Source organism: Diabrotica virgifera, chromosome 9, assembly GCF_917563875.1.
Source record: "Diabrotica virgifera virgifera chromosome 9, PGI_DIABVI_V3a".
Taxonomy (NCBI): domain Eukaryota; kingdom Metazoa; phylum Arthropoda; class Insecta; order Coleoptera; family Chrysomelidae; genus Diabrotica; species Diabrotica virgifera.
In genome coordinates, this window is record NC_065451.1 from 39604176 (window position 1) to 39629177 (window position 25002).

The 25002-nt window shown below is 34.8% G+C and overlaps 1 protein-coding gene across 2 annotated transcripts in view; it reads left to right on the forward strand.

The window, feature by feature from the left end:
• The first annotated feature begins 2565 nt into the window (after positions 1 to 2565).
• The window catches only part of LOC114332828 (lipase 3-like), a 49705-nt gene continuing 27268 nt past the window's right edge, over positions 2566 to 25002 (forward strand). For both annotated transcript variants that reach the window (XM_050662304.1, XM_050662305.1), the window contains exons 1-3: positions 2566 to 2832; positions 6335 to 6648; positions 16220 to 16463. In XM_050662304.1, coding sequence (XP_050518261.1) covers positions 2731 to 2832; positions 6335 to 6648; positions 16220 to 16463 — 660 coding nt within the window. In that variant the 5' untranslated portion in view covers positions 2566 to 2730. The remainder of the gene's footprint in view (positions 2833 to 6334; positions 6649 to 16219; positions 16464 to 25002) is intronic.

Sequence of the window (25002 nt, forward strand, 5' to 3'; positions counted from 1 at the left end):
TCTTTCTATTCTGAAGATAAAGCCATTTTGTCCAAACTACAAAAATTCGTTATTCGCTTTAAACTCCATTTTTGTAAAAACTAATCATTCGAAGTCTGTCAAACTTCTGGAACCTATTAATAATACATAAGTAAAGAAGACCAAATAAGGTCAATGACTAATTTCAATTAGGTTGGTGATTAGGAGGTTGCTTCCGATCACTTTTCGCTGAAAAAATAGGGACTGATATTCTTTTCATTATAAGTCACTTAATTTTTAAGCTAGAGACTTTTTTTATTTCAGAAGATAGATATTTTTAAATACTTTAAATTAGTTTCAACAAGTTATCCTCGAAGAATGCATAGTTTTCCCGTCTTTTGATTTTGAAACTACAATATTTAGCGTTTGACGAAGAAGAGCTAACATATAATAAAGTATAGCTCGATTACTATTGGTCTTAAAGAAAATTAAAAACGCAGTTTTGTTTATTTTTTCAAAAGGTACATTTTTGTTAAGTAAAGTTGTTTTGGAGTTATTAGCATGAAACTTATTAAAAACATTGATTTTTCGATATAACACTAACACTTTCGATATCGAATAAATCGAAAAATATTAATTTTATCAAAAAAATGTATAAAATGTTTTTGCTTAGAATGAATGGTTTTACCAACTTTTGCGGTCAAAATTTAATAAAAAATTTCCACCCCCGAGATGGGGTGGCAACCACCCCCATGGTAAAAGCGCCTTTAGGCATCATATAGATTTTGATCCTTGGACTATCCACTACTTACTCTCAAATTTTCAAGCAAATCGATCCATTCTGTAAAAATTGCGAAGTTTTGGCCTATTTTAAGCTTAATTACTTGGACTAATATAGATTAATATTATATTTAGGGCCGGTTGTTCGAACGCTAATCAACAATGATCACTATCAAATATTTAATTACTGTCACTAACTGTGAATTTCAACTTTGATTGGGTTGCTGAAAACATAATTGATTATAATTATGAGATAAGTCAATCAATTAACATGACAATTATTAACATAATTGATTAAATAATTTCATAATTGTAATCCATAATTATGTTTTCAGCAACCCAAACAAAGTTGACATTGACAGTTGGTGACAGTAATTAAATATTTGATAATGATCATTTTTGATTAGCGTTCGAACAACCGGCCCTAAGATTATAGACTAATAGACAAGACGAAAACGGCGGGATCGTTGCGAAAAATATTCTCATGAATTTTTTTGCATAATTACATCCGTGAGACATCCCAGAATAAAGTTCAAGAAGTCGCCCACGTGAAAAGTGGGCCAAATTTGTTTAACAATATTTTGTAATCAAATTGCAAAGATCAATATTTTTGGCCCGGACAATCTTTTTGTAGGTTTTTTGGACCATTCTGGATAAAAAAGGTCTCTTATAATTTTTCTCTAAAGTTGATCGTTTTTGAGTTATAAGCATTTTAAAATTGAAAAAAAACGTAAATGGCTATTTTCAAGGCTTAATAACTCGGTTAAAAGTTATTATTATGAAAGTCAGAAAGTGACTAAATCAAAGTTTAATGCCCACCTACAAGATCCTAAAGAAATTTTTGTCATTATTTTATTACTAAGCTGTTATTTTTAAGTAATAATATTGAGCGCCATGCACGTGGTATCCGGCCGTAAATTCTGAGTGCGAGAGAGATGCCACTCCGGCAGTCCAATTGTGCATCTTACTTGCACTCACATTTACGGCCGCCTACCACGTGCATGGCGCTCATTATTATTACTTAAAAATAACAGATTAGTAATAAAATAAAGACAAAAATTTCTTCAGGATCTCGTAGGGGGGGGGGGGCATTAAACTTTGATTTAGTCACTTTCTGACTTTCATAATAATAACTTTTAACCGAATTATTAAGCCTTGAAAATCGCCATTTTTCGTTTTTTTTTTTTCAATTTTAAATTGCTTATAACTCGAAAACGATCAACTTTTAAAAAATTATAAGAGACCTTTTTGATCCAGAATGGTATAAAAAACCTACAAAAAAATTGTCCGAGCCAAAAATATTGATTTTTGCAATTTGATTAAAAAAAGTGTTAAAAAAATTGAACCACTTTTCACGTGGGCGACTTCTTGAACTTTATTCTGGGATGTCTCACGAATGTGATTATGCAAAAAATTTCATGGGAATATTTTTCCCAACGGACCCGCCGTTTTCGCCTTGTCTATAATAATTGCTAGAATTCTGCTAAGAATCTCCTAAGTAGTTTTTAGATATCATACGAATTAAACCTTTATTGGTGTTTATCTCAATATGTATAAAATGTGACAATCCTTGTTTTTCCCCTGTACTCTTCATATGCAAATTTTGGTTCAACATTGTCGATAAATATATGGGTAACATTTAGTTGTTATGCTTGTTAATATAAACAAAATTAATCAGGTAAGGTTCGGGTAAGGTGCAATGCATGTAAAACTGTTGTGTTACTTCTAAATGATAATAAGTGTCCAAACTAATGGTAATTTGATGTACATATAGGTAAATATTTGTAGTTTTACACATTTTTGTAATTAACTTTTAAACAGGTACCAATTTTAACAAGAAAATTTTGTATTTTCACAAGATTATAAGGATAGTATTTACTACTTAGCAAGGCTGTGCATTATGTTAAATATTAAAGTGGATATTATTCCAAGCTAATAATGTCACAGACTACATTGATAACTTGAGTTTAGCTATTATTAGTGGACTGTAAAATGTTAAAACGTTTGATAATTATTTTCAGCACATTACATTTAAATATTTTAAATTCTGAAGCCTTTGATTTTCAATTTCATCCTGATAGCCGGTTGTCTATAGTAAGTATGGATATTTTTTAATACCTATTTTTTTTTTTATTTACAAAACCCGCTTTAACCTAATCAGGTTGTTATCGGAGCGGTAACAATGCATATTTTCGTTCTGTCTTGACTCCCCAAATAGTGTTATTAGACCGGACTGTATCGTCGCCCCCGTTAGCAAAATTATTCCGATTCGATTTTTTTGGCAAAAACTTACTCAAAAAGAGGTCCTTATAACATCTCCACAGGGTGCCGGGCGGTGCCGTGGTCGAAAAATTGTTTAAACAATTTTTTTAAACAAATTCACAAAAATAATTTTTTCATTTCGAACCTTTTTTTAGTTAATTTGGGTCATTCTGTAACTAACGAAAAGCGTTTCTTAAAAATATTATTTTCATATTTTTTTATTTTTTACTTTTTAGTCTTAGACTTTTCAAACATTAAAATAGATCGTCATGTTTAATAAAATATGTATAAAACGTATGATGTACAAACATGAAAAGTAGTCGGAATCGGCAAAAAATTTGAAACTTTATTGTTTATTTATGAAGCATAACGTAAACAATTAACGTAAAAAGTGAAATTATGTATAGTTCATATCATTAGCTACAATCAGTAAAAGTTTTAAGTTTCTTCATGGTAAAAAACAAGAGAATTTAAGCATTTTCCGTTAAAATCTTTTTTTTTTATTTAAACAATTAATAAATAAAAAATGTTTTATTAACTATTCGTATATTGTTCCCGCAAATGCGTATGTCTGCACTTCTTCTTCTTCAAATGCAAATCCACTAATGGATGTTGGCGATCACATTTTCCATTAACTCTCTGTTTCTTGCAATGTGGATCAGTGATTGTATGTCGGTAATCCCTGTCCATTGCCTTATGTTTCGGAGCCAGGACATTTTCTTGCGTCCTATTCCTCTCTTGCCTTCAATTTTACCCTGGATTATAAGTTGAAGGAACTGGTATTTTTCGTTTCGCATGATGTGACCCAAATATGCCGTTTTTCTTTTCTTGATGTTTTCGAAAAGCTGACGTTCTTGGTTGATTCTTTTAAGGACATCCACATTTGTGACTTTCGCCGTCCATGGTATCTTTAGGATACGGCGATAAAGCCACATTTCGAAGGCTTCTAATCTGTTTATATCCCTCGTTTTGAGTGTCCAGCCCTCTATGCCATATAGCAGCACCGACCACACGTAGCATTTAGTAAACCTTAGTCTCAGTGTAAGGTCGAACTCTGAGCAGCTCAGTACCTTCCTGAATTTTACGAAAGCTTGTCGAGCTTGCTCAATGCGACATTTTACTTCCCTGTCCGATGCCCAGTCTTCAAAAAGCCACGTTCCTAGGTATTTGAATTTGCTCACTCTCTCAATGAACTTAGTATTCAGTGTTATGGTGGAGTTTTCAAATGCATCCAAGTTTCTGGAGATGATTATGAATTTGGTCTTTTTGGTATTAATCTCTAATCCCATTCACTTACTGTATTCTCCGATTATAGTGACAAGTTGTTGAAGATCTGCTATGTTGTCGCAAATTAAGACAGCATCATCAGCATATCGTATGTTGTTGATTAATACTCCATTCACTTTGATTCCCATCTCTGCATCTTCCAAAGACTCTTGAAATATGGCTTCCGAATAAATGTTAAATAAAAGAGGGGAAAGCACACATCCCTGCCGAACACCCCTTCTTATATGTATGGATTTGGATATAGAATTGTCTATTTTTAATTGTGCTGCCTGATACCAGTACAAGTTTTCAATGCATCTTATGTCTTTTTGGTCTATATCAAGCTTCTTGAGGATCTGCATTAACTTGTGATGTTGGACACGATCAAACGCTTTCTCGTAGTCTAGAAAGCACAGGAATACGTCCTTCCTCTGATCGTAACAATTTTGGAACAACACCTGTGTTGCTACTATTGCTTCTCTTGTTCCCAAACCTTGCCTAAACCCAAACTGAGAATCACTGATGTCCCATTCACATTGTGTCTGCACATTTCTATTCATTTGCATTGAAGAAAAGGCAGTCAAATTAACGTCCAAAGATTTGACCCAAACGATTGAGCTAAAGAACAGCCGATAAACGCCGAGTTATATATAAACAAATATATGAGCATTCAAAATTTGAACCTTTATTGTTTATTTATGAAGCATAACGTAAACAATTAACGTAAAAAGTGAAATTATGTATAGTTCATATCCTTAGCTACAATCCGTAAAAATTTTAAGTTTCTACATTGTAAAAAACAAGAGAATTTAAGCATTTTTCATTAACATCGTTTTTTTTTATTTAAACAATTAATGAATATAAAAAAAAATTTATTGACTATTCGTGTATTGTTCCCGCGAATGCATATGTCTGCAGATTTTCATTCATTTGCATTGAAGAAAAGTCAGTCAAATTAACGTCTAAAGATTTTATGCAAACTATTAATTGAAGTAAAGAAAAGTGAGGAAACAGTAGCGATCAAGAGGTACCGAAAACGCGTTCCAAGATTGCGGCTGTAATTTTAAATATTTTTTCGAGATATTTGGCACACGTATTCGTAATATAATAAAGAATGACGGTACAGAGCTCAATTTGAAAAATATATTAATATGTGAAAATTACTCTGTAATTAAATACAATATTAAAAAAACGAGCATGTACAACCATTAAGAAGAACAAAAAATACACTTTCTTCAAATAAACTTTTTATCCGATGCCTAGATTTTGTGTCATTTTGGAACTACTAATGAAATAAAAAATTTTAATAGTTCCAAAATGACACAAAATCTAGGCATCGGATAAAAAAGTTTATTTGAAGAAAGTGTATTTTTTTGTTCTTCTTAATGGCGGTACAGGCTCGTTTTTTAATATTGTATTTAATTACAGAGTAATTTCCACATATTAATATATTTTTGTAATTGGGCTCTGTACCGCCATTCTTTATTATAATACTAATACGTGTGCCAAATATCTCGAAAAAATATTCAAAATTACAGCCGCAATCTTGGAACGCGTTTTTGCTGCCTGTTGATCGCTACTGTATCACCTTAATAAAAATGATATATTTTATACTTGAATAAGTAACGCTCGGTTTCATAATCAGTTAAAGTGGACTTAAAATTTTAAGCTGATACCTTTATCAATGCAATTCGTATGGGTAAATGTCAACTTTAAAGTGAACTTTAGTTAATGTTCACTTTAAGTTGATTATGAAACCGGGCGTAAGTGTTTTAGCTTACAATTCCATGTAAATGATAAATATCAATCAAACCGTTGTCTTTTTTTTTGCTTTTACATTGTTATTTTCAATTCTCGATTGCATTCGAGTGTGAAACATTCTAGCAACATAAAGTATAACGTTGCTCGAATTATCTCGAGTGTGCACAGTTTGGCCAATCTAGGGCGCTCGAGTTAACTCGAGCTTGTAGATTAAAGAGTTAAGATTGTGAGTATTGACTCACTTTTTATACATTAGTATTATGGACTCACATTGGCAACCTTTTGATCATTTACGTTTTGCATTTAGACTCAGATCTTAACAAAATACGGCTATCCAGTTGAAATCCATAACGTTATTACTGAAGACGATTATATCATTACGGTATTCAGAATACCCCATGGCAAAAATTCCACAAAAACTCATAAATATCCAGTAATATTGGTACCAGGAACATGTGGTTGCTCAGAAAATTTCATCGGAGCAGGAATAGACCATGCTATAGGTTACTTTTTATCGGATAGAGGATTTGATGTCTGGTTGACAAATACCAGAGGAAACCTCCACGCTCAAAAGCATAAGACGATGGACCCTGAGAGAGATAGAAAATTTTGGAATTTTGGGTAAGTTGTAAAACGTATCAAACTTTTTCAAACCTTTACTTGTTCTTCTAGTGCCGACTCCACGAATGAAGGTTGGCTATAACAATTAAAAATTCGTCTCCGTCTTCTGCTTGTCTTAAAAACGTATGTGTGTTTAATCCGGTCCAGTAGCAAAATTTCTTCAGTCAGGATATTTGTTGTCTATCTGGACTCCTTTTTTCTTCGATTTTAAGGGTCGTTTAAACACAGCGATAAATCAAACAACTTATCAAGGTCAATCGAGTTGTTGCAACTTATCATTGTGTGTAAACGGTGCATCGCACGACTTATCAAAGTTGGAGTTGGGTTGAAGTTGGTATCGGATTGAATCAATTTGGATTGAATCGTCGTGTCTAAACGGTACAGCGATTTATCATTGGAGTTGGGTTGCATCAATTTAGGAGAATCTTACCGAATTAGAATTTATTTACATATCCAATTAAATGTACAGGGTGATTGATTAGTGGGGTAAAGCTACGTAGATCCGTTATAGTAATATAGATATAATAATTATATAAGTATATAGATCCAATAAAAGTTAATAACAAAAATTGTAGCCAACTTTGAGATTCACATTTCAAAATTAATTAGAATGTTCGATAACATAGTGGCAGACCTAACTTATGTTTTTTTAAATGGAACACCCTGTATTTTATTTTATATTCAAAATCTTCTTAACTTCGCTATTACAAATGTATAAAGGATTGTTATGTTATACAGGGTATTTTACAAAGTTATAACCAATTTTAGACGAAAATTGTAACAAGTTAACTCATTGTATAAATAAAAATAAGCACAAAAGCAATGGATTATTGATGCCATATTTTTTTATTTATTATCAAAATTTTCATAAATTATTATTCTTCTTCTTTTTGTATAGGCATGACTGCCTGTTTTTTCAATGTGCCTCTAGTAAGTTGTCGTTCAATCGTTTTCATGGTCTTACCACTGATCGTCTGCCTATTGGGAAACCGTCTCTCGCTATCCTGACTACTCTGTTGTCATTCGGCTTATGTGGTCATTCCATTCTATTCTTCTGTTTTTTACCCTGTCTTCTGTCCTTCTGCACTTCCAGCTCTGTCCCATAGAGTCTCTCCATCGATTTTTCGAAGGGTTTTCATCTCCGCTGTTTCGAGCAATCTTTTGGTCCTCTGTGTGTCAGGTCGTGTTTCTGCACGCGTATGTCATCATTGTTCTGATGACTGTTTTGTAAATTCTGCCTTTCACATCTTTTCCGATATTTTTATTTCTCCATATTGTGTCATTCAGGCAACCTGCGGCTCTGTTTGCTCTATTAACTTGATCTTCCACTTCTGTTTCGAACCTTCCGCAGCTAGATAGTGTGATGTCTAGGTATTTAAACTCCATTACTAGTTCTATTATCTGACCTTCCAGCTCCAATTTAAATCTTATTGGATCTGCTGTTATAACCATGCATTTTGTCTTTTTTGGGGAAATTAACATGTTAAATTTTCTGGCGGTTATGTTAAATTGGTGCAGAATACGTTGTAAATCATCTTCATTTTGAGAGATTAGTATTGCATCGTATGCATAGCAGATTATTTTGAGTTGTTTGTCTCCCATTTGGTATCCGTTTTTAGTTCTTACTTTTTTTATTATTTCGTCCATGATCAGGTTGAACAATAAAGGACTCAATGAATCCCCCTGTCTTATACTATTGCCGGCTTCAATTAGGTCAGTTAGTTTATCTTCCACTTTTACTTTTATTGTGTGGTTCTGGTAGATGTTTAAGATCGTTTTAATTATTCCTAGAGGTACCTCACTCGAGTATAACAAATGGATAACGTCCCTTAATTTGACCATGTCAAATGCTTTCTTAAGGTCTACGAAACATAAATATGCCAGTTTGTTGTATTCCAACGATTTCTCTTGAACTTACCTCATTATAAATATAGCGTCAGTGCATGACCTTCCCGACCTAAAACCTTGTTGTTCTTCTGCTAATGGTATAATTTCAGTCAATTTGTTTGTTATCACTTTGGTTGTTAATTTGAATGTCGTGTTTAATAAGTTAATTCCTCTATGATTCTCCGGGTCCGATTTTTCTTTATTTTTGAAGGGAGGTATTAGAATGCTTGATCTCCATTGTTGTGTATGCTTGATCTCCATTCTTCTGTTTTGTTCTATTATGTTTTGTATTAGTTTTAATAGTTGTTTAGTTAGATCTTGTTCTCCGTACTTTAGGAGTTCGTTCGTATATTATTATCATAAATTATTGATATTGCTAATTTTCTTTATATTGAATACAGGGCGAATCAAAACGCAACTACCTACATTTTCTCAGTAATTTTAAATGGAACACCCTGTATTTTATATCACTATCGAAAAGTATCATTACCGTACTTTAATTTTTATAAAACATTTCCTATGTCTAAAGGACCCCGCACAAACCTTATGGAAAATAGGTCCCAGTGGATTTCGTTCATATTTTGGGAAAATACTCTTTGAAGCATCCTGATAAAAAGTTCTCATGGGCACAACTCAATCGTATGAAGGATTTTCAAGATATAGAGGTCCAAACTCGGAAAATTATAAGATTTACGGGGTATTCCAATTCCGTAAATTACTGGTTATTTGGCAACTTGTAGAAGTTTGGATCAAGAAAAAGTACTAGTAGTATATGATTTTATCCTGGCTATCCAATGTTGACCTTTACTTTGACCTTGACCTTCAACGGACGTCATCTTCTAGAGATTCGAGGGTTTTCGGCATTCAATTGATATAAACAGATTACTTATGGATTTTTGGGATCGCTAAACACGAATATGCCATCAGAATTGACCTCCGGATGACGTGGTGGCCAGACCCTCTACAATGGACGTCGTCTTCTAGAGTTTCGATGGTTTTAGGCATTTAATTGATACAAATGAATTACTGGAGGGTTTTTTGAGGTCGCTAAACACAAATATGCTACCAGAACCGACTCCCGGAGCACCTGGTTTCCAAGGTCAATGAAAGGGGCTCCTGGAGTTTCGAGGGTCTTTGGTATTACATTGATGCAAACGGATTAATTATAGGTTTTTGGGGTTGCTCAACACGAATACGTGATCACATTGTGCCGTAGGCACAATGTGATTCGTGGGTCGGATCTGATAGTGTATGCATGTTCAGCAACCCCAAAAACCTAAGAGTAATCCATTTGATTCCTCCGAAACTCCAGAAGATAACCTGTCTTAGGCACCAGGTGCTCCTGTGTCTGTGCTGATCACGTATTCATGTTCAGCAACCCCAAAAACCTATAACTAATCCGTTTGCATTAATGTAGTACCAAAGACCCTCGAAAAACCAGGTGCCCCTTTCATTGACCTTGGAAATGAAAATATCTCGAAAACTAATAAATTTAGACATAGGGAATGTTGCATAAAAATTAAAGTACGGTAATGGTACTTTTCAATAGTGATATAAAATACAGGGTATCTCATTTAAATTTTACTGAGAAAATAATGTACTTGAGTTTTAACTCACTCTGTATTAGATATAAAGTAAATTAGCAATTAATCATTTTTAAAATTTTTGATAATAAATAAAAAATATGGCATCAATAAACCATTGCCGTTGTGCTTATTTTTATTTATTTATACAGTGAGTTGAACTTGTTACGGTTTTCATATAAAATTAGTTATAACTTTGTAAATACCCTGTATAACATACACAACCTTTATATTTTTGTTATAAAGAAAGTAACAGGATCTATTTGTTTATGATGAAAACTAGTTAAAATTTATTGAAGGGTCTAAAATGTACACAATGCTCCCCTCTTCAACTTGTTGTGGTCAATCACATCGCGATAAAACACATCAACTTATCGCAGCGTCTAAACAGCGTTTCAACTTGTCATCACAACTAGTTGCTGTGACTTATCGCTGTGTTTAAACGACGCTTTACACTTCATAATCAGCTGCAACAACTCGTACTTATCATTTCTATGTGTTCCAAGGATGCTGTATTTCACCTTTTAATCCTTTCTCCGTTTAGTCCTTTCTTCTTTTTAATTATGGTCTAAAGATATCTGTCTCTTCCATTCGGTGCAACACCATTTCGTTTGTCATTTATGGCCGGTGCATAATATTTATGAAAGGCACCTGGCGGATCATAAGGGCCTTCACATTTTACTCATTTTCAACTAGTCTTGAGTGAAATGTCTTTAATCTTTCCTATCAGCCTCTCTTGGCTAACTCTTGTTTCTTACGTCCGACCCCGAATGGCTATTAGGTTTCCGAGGGCAGACGGGTCACTATATTTCTTTCTACTACATACTCTTCACCGAATGATTGCCGGTATAAGCAATCCCCCACTTAATGACCAACGGCTTCGGGCGGATGAGTTGGTAAGTGGTCGGGCACTCTTTTGTCCTAGGGTCACGAAATTGGCCCTAAAGGCGGATGAACCAATGAAGTGGTCAACGGCATAAGGATACGGAAGGGAACAGAAAACCACTATATTAAAGATCTAAAATGGCATTGCTAGAGAATCATAATGGCATTTGAGAAAGCCCAAAGACACCTTACTGATCATGGAAGTCGGAAACCAAGATCCGGCAGGAGAGGTACACTTGAAAAATATGAGGCCTCCCAGGTCGTCAGCAAACTAAACCCTCATAATCAGAAGGAAACCAAGAAAACTATTTGTTTAGAAAAAATAGAAAAAGGAAGAACCCTAAGACTGGCCACATGGAACGTGAAGAGTTTGTATCACAGGTAAGCTCGATAACCTAACAGCTGAAATGGATCGCCTTAAGATAAATATATTCGGTATCAGCGACGTTCAATGGCCCGATTCAGGAAATTTAACCACAAACAACGGCATGATGTATTATGTTGGTAACAATGATCCAAGACATAGATATGGAGTTGCCATACTTGTAGACAAAGAGACAAATAAATCTGTAGTTGGTTTTACCCCCTACTCAGAAAGATTGATGATGATTCAGTTACAAACATTCTCTAAAAAGATAAACGTTGTCCAAATATATGCACCTACTGCCGACAAAGATGAGGCCGAGATAGAAAGGTTCTACATGCAATTGAACGAAATCATAAGATCCACAAAAAAAGATGACATATTGTTGGTGATGGGAGATGTCAATGCCAAGATTGGAAAAGGAAAAGTGGATGGACACGTGGGAGAATTTGGCTTGGGAGAAAGAAATGAAAGGGGGACAGACTTGTCGAATTCTGCCAAAGCGAGGAGCTGGTAGTAATGAATACCTTATTTAAGTTACCTAAAAGAAGACTGCATACCTGGATATCACCGGTGGATTCGGAAGATCACATTGTAATAAATCAGATAGATTACATTTTAATCAAATCCAGATATAAAAACACTATAAAGTCTGTGAGAACATACCCCGGAGCTGACATAAATTCAGATCATAATCCATTAGTACGCGTAATAAAGATAAAACTGAAAAAGATCCAAAAACAAACAAATATACCACGACTTGATGTCTCAAATATAACAGAAGAACCTCTACGTCAGAGGCTAAAAGAAATAAATGATAACTTAAAGAAAATCAAACAAGACGTGATAAAAACAACAGATATTAATTACCAATGGAACATGATACAAGAAACGTTAGTAGAGGCAGGAAAGAAGATATTACCCACAAAAATAATAAAAAAACAGAGATGGATGACTTCATAAATCCTAGAGCTAATGGAGGAAAGAAGGAAAGATAAAGGCAGGAGTAAGGGAAAATACAAGGAAATCCAGAGATTAATAGGAAAGAAAATAAAAGAGGCCAAATCCACCTGGCTGACAAATCAATGTAGTGAAACAGAAGAATATTCTAAAAAGTATGATAGCTTTAACATGCACAAGAAAATAAAGGAAATCACAAATACACAGCGAAAAAAGAAAGATGGCCTTCTTAAGGATATAAATGAAAAAATTATTATAGAAGTCAAAGAGAAATTAAAAAGTGGAAGACATACATAACAGATCTGTTTGAGGATAATAGACAAGAACCGGAAGAAATCGACAGTGAAACGGGACCAGAGATTATAATAGATGAAATCGGACAAGCAATACCAAAAACAAAAAACGGAAAAACTGTAGGTCCAGACGAAATACCTGCGGAATTACTGAAATATCTAGACGATGAAACTCTACCGGTACTACTGGATCTGTTTAATGAAGTATGTATATAAAACCGGAAAAATCCCTCAGGAATGGTTGGTGTCCACCTTTGTAACAGTACCAAAAACAATTTATGCCAAAGATTGTTCGGACTATAAGACAGTGTCAGTAATAAGCCATACCCTCAAAATATTTCTTAAGGTGATTCATGGAAGATTATACAGAAAGCTAGAATATGATATGGACGATACCCAATTTGGATTACGCAAAGGACTTGGAACAAGAGAGGCATTGTTTGCGTTTAATGTCTTCTCTCAAAGATGCTTAGATATGAACCTGGATATTTATTTCCGTTTCATCGACTTCGAAAAAGCATTCGACAGGGTCCGACATGAAAAACTAATATAATTATTGAAAAACAGAGATATAGACAGACGAGATTTACGAATTATCATCAATCTGTATTAGAATCAAAAGGCCAATATAAAAGATAAAAGAACAAGAATCCGAGAATATTAATATAAAGAGAGGAGTAAGACATGGTTGTGTTATGTCGCTGCTACTGTTTAACCTGTACAGTGAAGCCATATTTCAGGAAGCGATAGCGGAGCTAAGTGATGGAATCTCTATAAACGGAAGAATAGTAAATAACATAAGATTCGCTGATGACACCGTTATAATGGCAGACACCCTGGAATCGCTACAAGAATTGCTAAATATAATTAACGATTATTGCATTCGATACGGACTAAAAATAAACAAGAAAAAAACTAAACTTATGATCGTCTCAAAAACAGAACATGGAAATGAAAGGTTAATGATAGAGCAAACCCAAATAGAAAAAGTTAAGACATACAAATATCTGGGAACCTGGGTTGATGACAAAAGTGACCAAAGCAAAAAAATTAAAGTCCGAATTGAAACTGAAAGGCAAGCATTTATAAAAATGAAGACACTGCTTACAAACAAAGACCTTCAGTTGCCTCTCAGATGGAGGGCTCTAAGATGCTACATATTTTCTATATTGCTATACGGAATGGAAGCTTGGACATTGAAGAGACAACACATAAGAATTATAGAAGCGTTCGAAATGTGCTGTTAGAGAATAATATTGAAAATTCAGTGGGTTCAAAGATTACCAATGTTGAAGTGCTACGACGTTTAAATAAAGAATTAGAAATTATGGAGAGTATAAAAACTAGAAAACTGGAATATTTGGGTTATACATTACCAGAGGAGAAAAATATGAGTTGCTGAGAATTATTATGTAAGGAAGGATCCAAGGAAGAAGAAGCATAGGAAGAAGACGCATCTCCTGGCTGAGGAACCTCAGAGAATGGTTTAACTGTAGTTCATTACAACTATTCAGAGCAGCAGCCAACAAAGTTACCATAGCTATTATGATATCCAACCTCCGATAGGAGAGGGAACTTTAAGAAGAAGAAACATGATATTTTCAACATTCTCCTAAAAAAGCCACATCTCAAAAGCTTCCAACTTTCTCAGTAGTTGATCTTCAACAACTTGTCATTATAATCGGAGAATACAGTAAACGAATGGGATTAGAGATAAATACCAAAAGTACCAAATTCATAATTATCTCCAAAAACTTGGATGCATTTGAAAACTCCACCATAACACTGAGTACCAAGTCCATTGAAAGTTTGAGCAAATTTAAATACCTGGGAACGTGGCTTTTTAAAGACTGGGCATAGGACAGGGGAGTAAAATGTCGCATTGAGCAAGCTAGACAAGCTTTCGTAAAATTCAGGAAGGTACTGACCTATTCAGAGTTCGATCTTCAACTGAGACTAAGGTTTACTAAGTGATACGTATGCTCGGTGTTGCTATAAATATGACGTAGATGGCTGGACACTCAAAACGATGGATATAAACAGATTAGAAGCCTTCGAAATGTGGCTTTATCGTCGTATCCTAAAGATACCATGGACGGCGAAAGTCACAAATCACTTTTCAAAACCATCAAGAAAAGAAAACGGTGTTTACGGCAGTTCCTTCAACTTATAATCGAGGGTAAAATTAAAGGCAAGAGAGGAGTAGGACGCAAGAAAATGTCCTGGCTCCGAAGCATAAGGCAACGGACAGGAATTAACGACATACAATCTCTGATGCACATTGCAAGAATCAGAGAGTTAATGGAAAATGTGATCGCTAACATCCATTGGTGGATTTGCATTTGAAGAAGAAGAAGAATTATCAAAGATGCAGTAACAATGTTAGTAAAATACAAGCTATCCTTTAATACGGAATCTACATATTAATACTTACGCACAGACTCTAAACGACGCTATTCCTCAATACGGAATAACTCCACACAGTATCGCATTCACGGAATCAAAATATCAACAACCACACACAGATCCTTGCATCTACTCGATCCCGACTGGCGAACGAAGCGAGCCTTCAATACAGAACTGCTTCGGGGCAGGCTCCGACTCCATACGTCGCAATACTGGGGATGTTCCCAACTTTATTCGTTGGGCACTGGGTGGCCACCGGCTGGTGGCTCGGGTGAGTTCCTTTTAGCTCAGTACGCTGGGTGGAACCGATTTTCTGTTGCTCCGCTCTCTATTAAATATTCTGCCTCCATATTGCAAAATGTAGAACCTACTGGCACTTTAATTTATCTGTTTTTTCCCTTGTTCAGTGTTTAGTTAGATGTTAATTTAAGTTTGCCACCAAATTATTTATTTTAATTAAATGACATTCGAGGATACCTTCTTTTTATTGACGAGATGCCCCTGAGGATGCGCTAGATAGCGAAAGTATACTTGGGCAAGATTTAATTAAATTCAGTGCTCGATATCTGCCTTTTGACTTTTAAAATTCATATATATTCGAGCATTCAACCATTTCCTATATTTCTCTATTAAATACACTTTCGGCAGCTCATCTCCTGCGCTCATCGGTATGACGGGTCATGTTCGTCCGTCTAAAAATCTGGTCTACTGGCAAGGATCTATCCCACCGTAAACCGATAATCTCAACGGAAATAAGGACTAGTGCGACAGTCGTAGCCAACTACGATTGCCTAATAAAGTCACATTGATTTGAGCCTTTCGACTCTCGGAACTCCAAGAGATATCGTTGCCACCTTTGACGGATAGAAAGGATACGGCCTTAGAGGCGTTCAGGCATAATCCCACGGATGGTAGCTTCGCACTATTACCAGCTCGCCCGCTCGAGTAAGTGCGTCAACCAAATGTCCGAACCTGCGGTTCCTCTCGTACTGAGCAGGATTACTATCGCAACGACGAGCATCAGTAGGGTAAAACTAACCTGTCTCACGGCGTCTGAGTACTTAGTACCCAGTCTAGGTACAAAGTCGGCGAGTTGAACTCATAGCTAGAGAAGCCAATCGTTACAACCTGTCATAAGATATAATAGTGTACACTAATCATTTCCATATTTTATCAACATATTTGTTTTCAAGGTGGCACGAGGTCGCTATTTATGACACAACAGCTCTAGTAGATTATATTCTGAATGCTACCAAAGCCTCTCAAGCATTTTATATCGGGCATTCACAAGGTACCACTTCTTATTTTGCATGGCTTGCAGAGAAACCAGAGTACAATGAAAAAATTAAATTGGCAGTTCATCTTGGTCCAAGTGTTATATATACAAACGTAAGGAGCCCTGTTGCTGTTATGGGAAAGCATGCAAGTTTGATTGAGGTTCGTATCTAGGGTAACGAAATTTTAAATAAGATATATTAGGGAGTAGGTTTATTAGTCCAGAAACTGAAGCTTTTCACCTCGCAATTTTTACAGAATGGATCGATTTGCTTGAAAATTTGAGAACAAGTAGTGGATAGTGCAAGTATTAAAATCTATATGATGCCGAAAGGCGCTTTTACCATGGGGGTGGTTGCCACCCCATCCCGGGGGTGGAAATTTTTTATTGTAATTTGACCGCAAAAGTTAATAAAATCATTCATTTTAAGCAAAAAATGTTCTATACATTTTTTTGATAAAATGAATAGTTTTCGATTTATTCGCTATCGAAAGAGTTAGTTTTATATCGAAAAAATAAGTGTTTTTCAATAATATACTAACTTACGATTCACTCAATTTTTGCCGTAGAAAAAATTTTCTCAAACTAATTTCTTGGGAATTAAATAACCTACAATTTCATATTTAAACATTTTTTCGTATCTGTGATGCTAATCTTTCTATTTTGAAGAAATCGACATTTTTACCAAACTACAAAAATTCGTCATTCGATTTTAACTCCAGTTTTTTAAAAACTAATCTTTCTAAGCCAGTCAAACTTCTATAACTTATTAATAATACATAAATAAAGAAGAATGAATAAGACCAATGACTAACAACATCGCTAACTTACATTATTATGCTTCCAATTAGATTTCTCCTTTTTTTTTTAAATATATATTGATTTTTTAACCGTAACTTTTCTATTTTTTATCTTAGAAAGTTTGGCGAAATAGAATTTTGTAGATATTTATAAGTTATATAAGCCTATTAGTATTAATTCTTTTTAAAATCCTCAGTCGCAAAAAGAGGTGACTTTGAAAGGGTTGGTAAATGTGGTTTTTGCATGTTATTACAAGTTTTAATTATCAATAGCTCACTCAATTTTTACTGTAGTAAAAATTTTTGCAAACCAGTTTTTTGAGAATTAGATACGCTACAATTTCGTATTTAAACATTTTTTCGTTTCTCTGATGCTAATCTTTCTATTCTGAAGAAAAAGCCATTTTTTTTTCAAACTACAAAAAATCGTTATTCGCTTCTAACTCCATTTTTTTTAAAACTAATCATTCTAGCCAGTCAAACTTCTAGAACCTATTAATAATATAAAAATAAAGAAGACCAAATAAGGTTAATGACTAATTTTAATTAATGTGGTGATTAGGAGGTTGCTTCGGATCACTTTTTCGCTGAAAAAAGTAGGGACTAACATTCTTTTCAATATACGTCACTTAATTTTTGAGCTAAAGACTTTGTTTTTATTTCTTTTGATAGATATTTTAAAATGCTTTAAATTAGTTTAAACAAGTTATTCTCGAAAAATGCATAGTTTTCCCGTCTTTTGACTTTGAAACTACAGTATTTAGCATTTGACGAAGAAGAGCTAACATTTAATAATGTATAGCTTGATTACTATTGGTCTTAAAAAAAACTAAAGGAAACTGTTTTGTTTATTGTTTCAAAAGGTACATTTTTGTTAAGTAGAGTTGTTTTGATAAAACGAAAACTTTTGGAGTTATTAGCCGAAAACTTATTAACAACATTGATTTTTTCGATATAAAACTAACACTTTCGATAGCGAATAAATCGAAAACTATTAATTTTATCAAAAAAATATATAGAACGTTTTTTGCTTAGAATTAATGTTTTTACTAACTCTTGAGGTCAAAATATAATAAAAAATTTCCACCCCCGAGATGGGGTGACAACCAACCCCATGGTAAAAACGCCTTTCAGCATCATATAGATTTTGATCCTTGGACTATTCACTACTTATTCTCAAATTTTTAAGCAAATCGATCCATTCTGTAAAAATTGCGAGGTTTTGTCCTATTTTAAGCTTCATTACTTGGACTATATTTGGACTAATTTCAAAACAGTTTTTATGTACTCGATACAGGGTGTAACAAAAATGCCAGTCATAAATTAAATCACATATTCTGGGACCAAAAATAGTTCGATTGAACCTAACTTACTTTAATACAAATGTGCACATAAAAAAAGTTACAGCTTTTTGAAGTTGAAAAATGAATATCGACTTTTTTCAATATATCGAAAACTATTAGAGATTTTTTATTAAAAATCAGGAATCAAGACAGGAGCATCGTAACAAAAAATAACAGTGAAAGGACCACGGAACACTCCTTGGAAAAGTGGTCCCGGTCAAATTTGATGAAAGTTTGGTCAATGATACTTCTTGATGTGTAGATTAAAAAAGTCCATGGCACCTGGGTCTGAATAACTCCTATTCTCGAGTTACAGCCTTCTGAAGTTATTGGATTCGAGTGCTCAGTTTACGTTAATTGCACTAATTTACGGTCAAGTGAACTAAAATATTTATTATTAGAAGAAGAGAAACTCCTGTTCTTCATACATACTTGCGTGTCGTATATGAATTCGTGGTCAAAAATAATTGGATCGTATTTTAGTCTTCAGAAAACCTCCGAAAAGTCCTCAGAAAACTAAAGAAGTGCGGTATAAATGCTTCTCAGTTATGGAATACCAGCAAAACTGCAGGTCTGGCTTATCTTTAGAAAACTACTGAACAGTGGCGGATCTAGGGGGGATGGGGGTAATTCCACTCGTAACATGTTTCAGAATAATTAAAGAAAAAATTGTTTAAACATAAAAAAATACATTAGCTGGCATGTAACTTGTCCTGCATATCAAATATAAGACAGGTAGAAAACATGGACTTGATTTCAATACAAAAAAAAACAAAGTACCTGGTAGTCTCTAAATGCTAAATATTAATTACAATTGTCTATGGAAAAATCGGGTTTAAATCATCTTCGACTATTTGTACGTTAAAATTTGGCTGATTTCTTTTAGACGCATCATACGTCGTGTTAACTAACGACCTATCAGGATACTTAACATTGGGTTGATGCCTTGAAAAGCCTAAAAACCATAACACACTGGAGATTGACAGGTACAGTAGTACCCGTTAATCAGTTCTTCTGCAGGCTCATCTTCATCATTATCTTCATCAACCGTATAGGAAATGAATACTTGGCGTTTTGAGCTTGCTGAACTCTTATGAATCCCGGTTCATCCATATTCTCATCAATTTGAAACTCTTCGTCATTTTCTCTTATTATTTTATCTTGTATGTAAGATGGTGCCAGTTTAATTTGATATATCCCAATCGTAAGGCCTTTTAGGTAGTCTAAGTCGAAAACAGGAAAGTTAGCAAAATAATGATTATGAAGCCTTCTCCATTGACCATTTCTTCTAGTCAGATTATCAGTCTTAACTCTAGCTTGTACAACATTGGGAATTAGTAACCTCTGTAATAACTGTTCAGCTGCTTCAGCTGTAGCACCTTGCATGTGGATCGGTGGGTGATTTAATAGTGCACCAGCAATACGGTACAATTCATTTAGTTTTTTTGCATGGTCCATGTTTATAGGATTGGCAAAGAATTTAAAGATAGAGCGTAAATGACCATTTCTTCCTTCTAAAATCCATCGATTTTTCGTAATAATGCGTGAGTTATTAACATCATACTCTGGGCCATGCGGGGCGGGCCCCCTTACTTTTCGGGTACTTTGAATTATATATGGTTATTCAAAGTATACAAAATATAATGTGCAACATCTTCACGTTTGCCCCCCCCCCCCTAAAAACTTTTATAGGGGCGCTCGTGCTCTGGGCCTACGTCCTTTCGTCACACTATCCGCTCTTTGGATATAAATGTGTTTTGATGGCTCCATCTCGTTCATTTTCGTTATATAAAGTTTTTCATTAATTCTGGAACATGTAACCGGTGGAATTACCCCTATCCCCCCTAGATCCGCCACTGTTCAGTAGTTTTCTAAAGATAAGGCGGAACTGCAGTTTTGCTGGTATTGCATAACTGAGAAGCATTCATGAAAACGTGATAATGCTTATATCGACATTTTATACCGCACTTCTTTAGTTTTCTGAAGACTTTTCGGAGGTTTTCTGACGACTAAAGTACAATCCAACTATTTTTGACCACGCATTCATATACAACACGCAAGTATGTATGAAGAACATGAGTTTATCTTCTTCTAATAATAAATATTTTCGTTCACTTGACCGTAAACTAGTGCACTTAACGTAAACCGAGCACTCGAATTCAATAACTTCAGAAGGCTGTAACTCGAGAATAGTAGTTATTCAGACACAGGTGCCATGGACTTTTTAAATCTACACATCAAGAAGTATCATTGACCAAACTTTCATCAAATTTGACCGGGACCACTTTTCCATAAGGAGTCTTGCGTGGTCCTTTGTACACCCCATAAAAATTTTATGAGGTTTTGATCCCTTAAACCCCCCAAACTTTTGTGTACGTTCTAATCAAATTATTATTGTGGTACTATTAGTTAAACACAGTGTTTTTAAAAAAAATTGCCCCTTATTATTTTTTCGATAAGCCAGTTTTGATCGAGATGCAGCTTCTGTTTTAATATGTTTACATAAAAATTGTATGGGGGTTTTGGTCCTTTAAAACCTCCAAATGTATGTGTGCGTTCCAGTTAAACTATTATTGTGGTACCATTAGAGTTAAACACAGTGTTTTTAAAACTTGTTTGCCTCTTAGTATTTTTTCGATTAGCCACCTTTCATCGAGATGTGGCTTATTTTTTAATATGTTTCAAAATATACCTAACAATGTAAATTATAAATAAATTTCAGATTATTAATAGGTCTCTATAATCGTACTTAACCATATAAAAATGGGTGGTGGATTCAAACAATATTCAAAATATCTCGATAAACACTTGCTTATCGAAAAAGTACTAGGCAAAAAAATGTGTGTGTGTACTTTGTACGCACGTAAGAAGTTATACTTCTATTATATGATTTCGACGAAATCAATATATTATCTACTTTAAACAGCTTTTTGTATTTTATTTAAATATTAAACTAATTTTAGAAAGAACTAAAAGAATACCAAAAAAAAAAGAATATGAATTGTCCGGATTCGAACTCGGAACCTCTCGATCTGTAGTCGATTGCTCTACCAATGGGCTACCACCGTTCTGTTTACATACAATCATTTCTCGGAAATAATTACAATCACGGTGACAAATAGATCAAGTGAATATACATGTTCAATAATACTTATTATCTTACTCCCGAGGAAGACAAATCCAAAGACACATCTAAAAACACTAATATATTATTTTCACACACACCTTATTTGCGCTAAATAACTTAAAATATTTAGCAACTAATACCATACTAAAACACGAATTCTCAACATCCACAAAAAGATCAAAGAAGCAGCACGCATATATAAATCAAAAAGGCCGGGACACTTAACAGACGCTCAAGGAAATCCAATAGTTGATATTGAAGAAACAAAAACAACATGGATGGACTATGTGACAACAGCATTTGAAGACGATAGGAATGTCACCATCACACAAAATAAAAATGACGATACCGGACCACCTATTCTCGAAGCGGAAGTAGAAGCTGCTATAAACAACTTTAAGGAGGGAAAAGCCGCAGGACCAGACAAGTTCTACTCAGAATTTTTGAAAATAATGGATAAAGACGAAGTAAAAAGACTTACCTTGATCTTCAACAAAATATACCAAAGTGGAAAAATACCCCAACAGTGGCTAAGATCAACTTTTATAACAATCCCTAAAAAACCCAATGCCAAAAAATGTGAAGATTATCGAATAATAAGCCTTACGAGCCATCTCCTGAAAACTTTTTTAAAAATTATACATAAAAGAATATATAAAAAGTGTGAAGAACACATGACAAACACACAATTCGGCTTCAGGGATGCATGAGGTACTCGAGAGGCACTTTTTGCAATACAAGTTCTCTTTCAAAGATGTAGAGACGTGAATTGTGATATATATGTGTGTTTTGTTTATTACCAGAAAGCGTTCGATAGAATAAAACATGACGAACTGATGAAAATATTAAATTCAATTGGTCTAGACAGCAGAGATCGCCGTATAATAAACAATATCTATTACGAACAAACTGCAGCTGTTAGAGTAGGGGATCAGTTAACAGAAGACATAAAGATAAAAAGAGGTGTGCCACAGGGATGTATATTGTCCCCATTATTGTTCAATACATATTCAGAGCACATTATGAACCTAGCGCTAACGGACATAGACGAGGGAATACTTATAAACGGAGATCGATTGAACAACATAAGATACGCTGATGATACTGTCATTTTTGCAGACAGTCTTGAAGGTCAGCAGACACTTGTCTCCAGGGTGGCAGAAGTAAGTAGCAGGTTTGGGCTTGATTTTAACATCAAAAAACCAAATACATGGTTATAAGCAAAAATAGGATACCACCTGGTCAATTACTAGTTAACCAACAACCTATAACACAAATCACCAACTTTTGTTATTTGGGTGCAAACTTAAATGAACAGTGGGGCCAATCAACGGAAATTAAGATAAGGATCGAGAAGGCAAGATCAGCCTTCGTCAAAATGAAAAAAATCTTTAACAGCCACGATATAAAATTGGAAATAAAAATTCGTTTACTAAAGTGCTACGTATTCTCCGTTCTTTTATATGGCGTGGAGTTATGGACCTTAACTGCAGCATCACTGAAGAGAGTCGAAGCATTTGAGATGTGGTGCTATAGACGCATGTTGAGGATTTCCTGGATAGACAGAGTTACCAACGAAGAAGTTCTACATAGAATGGGTAAAGAGCGCGAACTAGTCGTAACCATAAAACGTCGCAAACTGGAATACCTGGGCCATGTAATGCGCAATGAACAACGATATGACCTACTTCGGACCATACTTCAAGGTAAAGTGCATGGGAAAAGAGGTCCAGGACGAAGAAGAATATCCTGGCTGCATAACCTGCGAAAATGGTTTAACTTAACCACTACCGGACTTTTCAGGGCAGCAGTCAACAAAGTCAGAATAGCCATGTTAGTGTCCAACATCCGTAACGGATAGGCACCATAAGAAGAAGAATACCATACTGTCGGTGTGCGCAGGCGCGTGGGATAATAAGAATTCACTCTCAATCGCGCCTAAAGAAGTATAACTCCAAAAATTAAAAACATTTTGTTTAACTAATTGTACCACAATAATAATTTAATTGGAACGTACACAAAAGTTTGGGGGGGGGTTTAAGAGAACAAAACCCCCATAAAATTTTTATGGGTGCACAAATTTCACTATAATTTTGTTTCACGATGTTCCTGCCATACGAATGCCACACATGTCCATTTTCAATAAAAATCCTTTAATAAAAAATAGACTAAGCTTTCAATCAAATAGCACATAAAATAACACTAAAAATATTACTCTACATCCCACCAGATTCAAAACAATGGGAATCTTCTCTGGTTACACCTCCGAGGCTTCTAAAATTTGCAAGCCATAACGGATGCTGAGAATAAAGAAGATGGGGGAATTTTACAATTTATAATTCACGTCCCATCTGCTCAGCGTGGTAAAGTTCCAACGAGAATGGTTCCCTTCGTACTCCAATCAGAGTAAACATGTAAATCAAAAATAAATAACGATTTTCAATTTCGTTGCAACACGAAACTATAGCCGCATCATATTCTCGTTCATACAGACAGTACTGCACGCCGGGGTTTATCCTGTTTGTATCAGAGAGATCAGTATATGTGCCTCCTGATGAGAGACTAATAAGTTTCGAAACCGGTAGATGTATTTCAGTGGCGTACTGAGCATGTTTCCGCGGGTTTTTTTTTGAAAAATTAACATCTTTACTCACAAATAACTCGAAAAGTATTGAATTAGTGAAAAAACTCTGTAAAATGTAAAGGTGGCTTAGAATTAGTCAGTTTATCCAATTCCGGACTTATCTTAAACGTATGTTTTTCACTTGAGAAAGGGTGAAACACCCTTAGCGCAGAAGGGCACATCGGTACAATAGGTCAGTGATTCTCAACCTGTGGGGCGCGCCTCCCTAGGGGGGCGCGCTTTTAGCAATGAGGGGGCGTGAAAATATAAAAAAACACCTAAAACATTGACTAATTTACTAAAATCAAAGCAAAACAAAATTCTGACAAACAAAAAATAAAATACCCATGAACAAGAAGCTATTCATAGTTATGAGCACTGAATACAAAATCAACTAGTTTAATGTAAATTTGTGACTTCCTTGGGCCTGTTTTGCAGAGCAATGCTTATCGAAACAGGGTGTAATATTAGAAATAGACGCTCTCAGTTCTTTCTCTATATTTAGCTGCGATCTTTATTTGGTCTTTAAAGCAGCCATCGCGGAAAATCCTGTTTCGCAAAGGTAGGATGGTGAAAACGGTAATAGTATACGGAACGCTCTGGTTTTCAGTGCAGAAATCTCATCATTTACCCCTGCCCAAAATTCAAAGAGGGATCTAATATTAAACTGTTTCTTGATTTCGGCATTTGCTGTGAAGTCTATGAAGATTTCTTCTTCTGAAGTAGACAGCTCTTCGGGTGTAATTTGAAACGGATTCCCGACCCACTCATAACTATTAGGTACGTATTAATTGGTCGTCGGCAAAA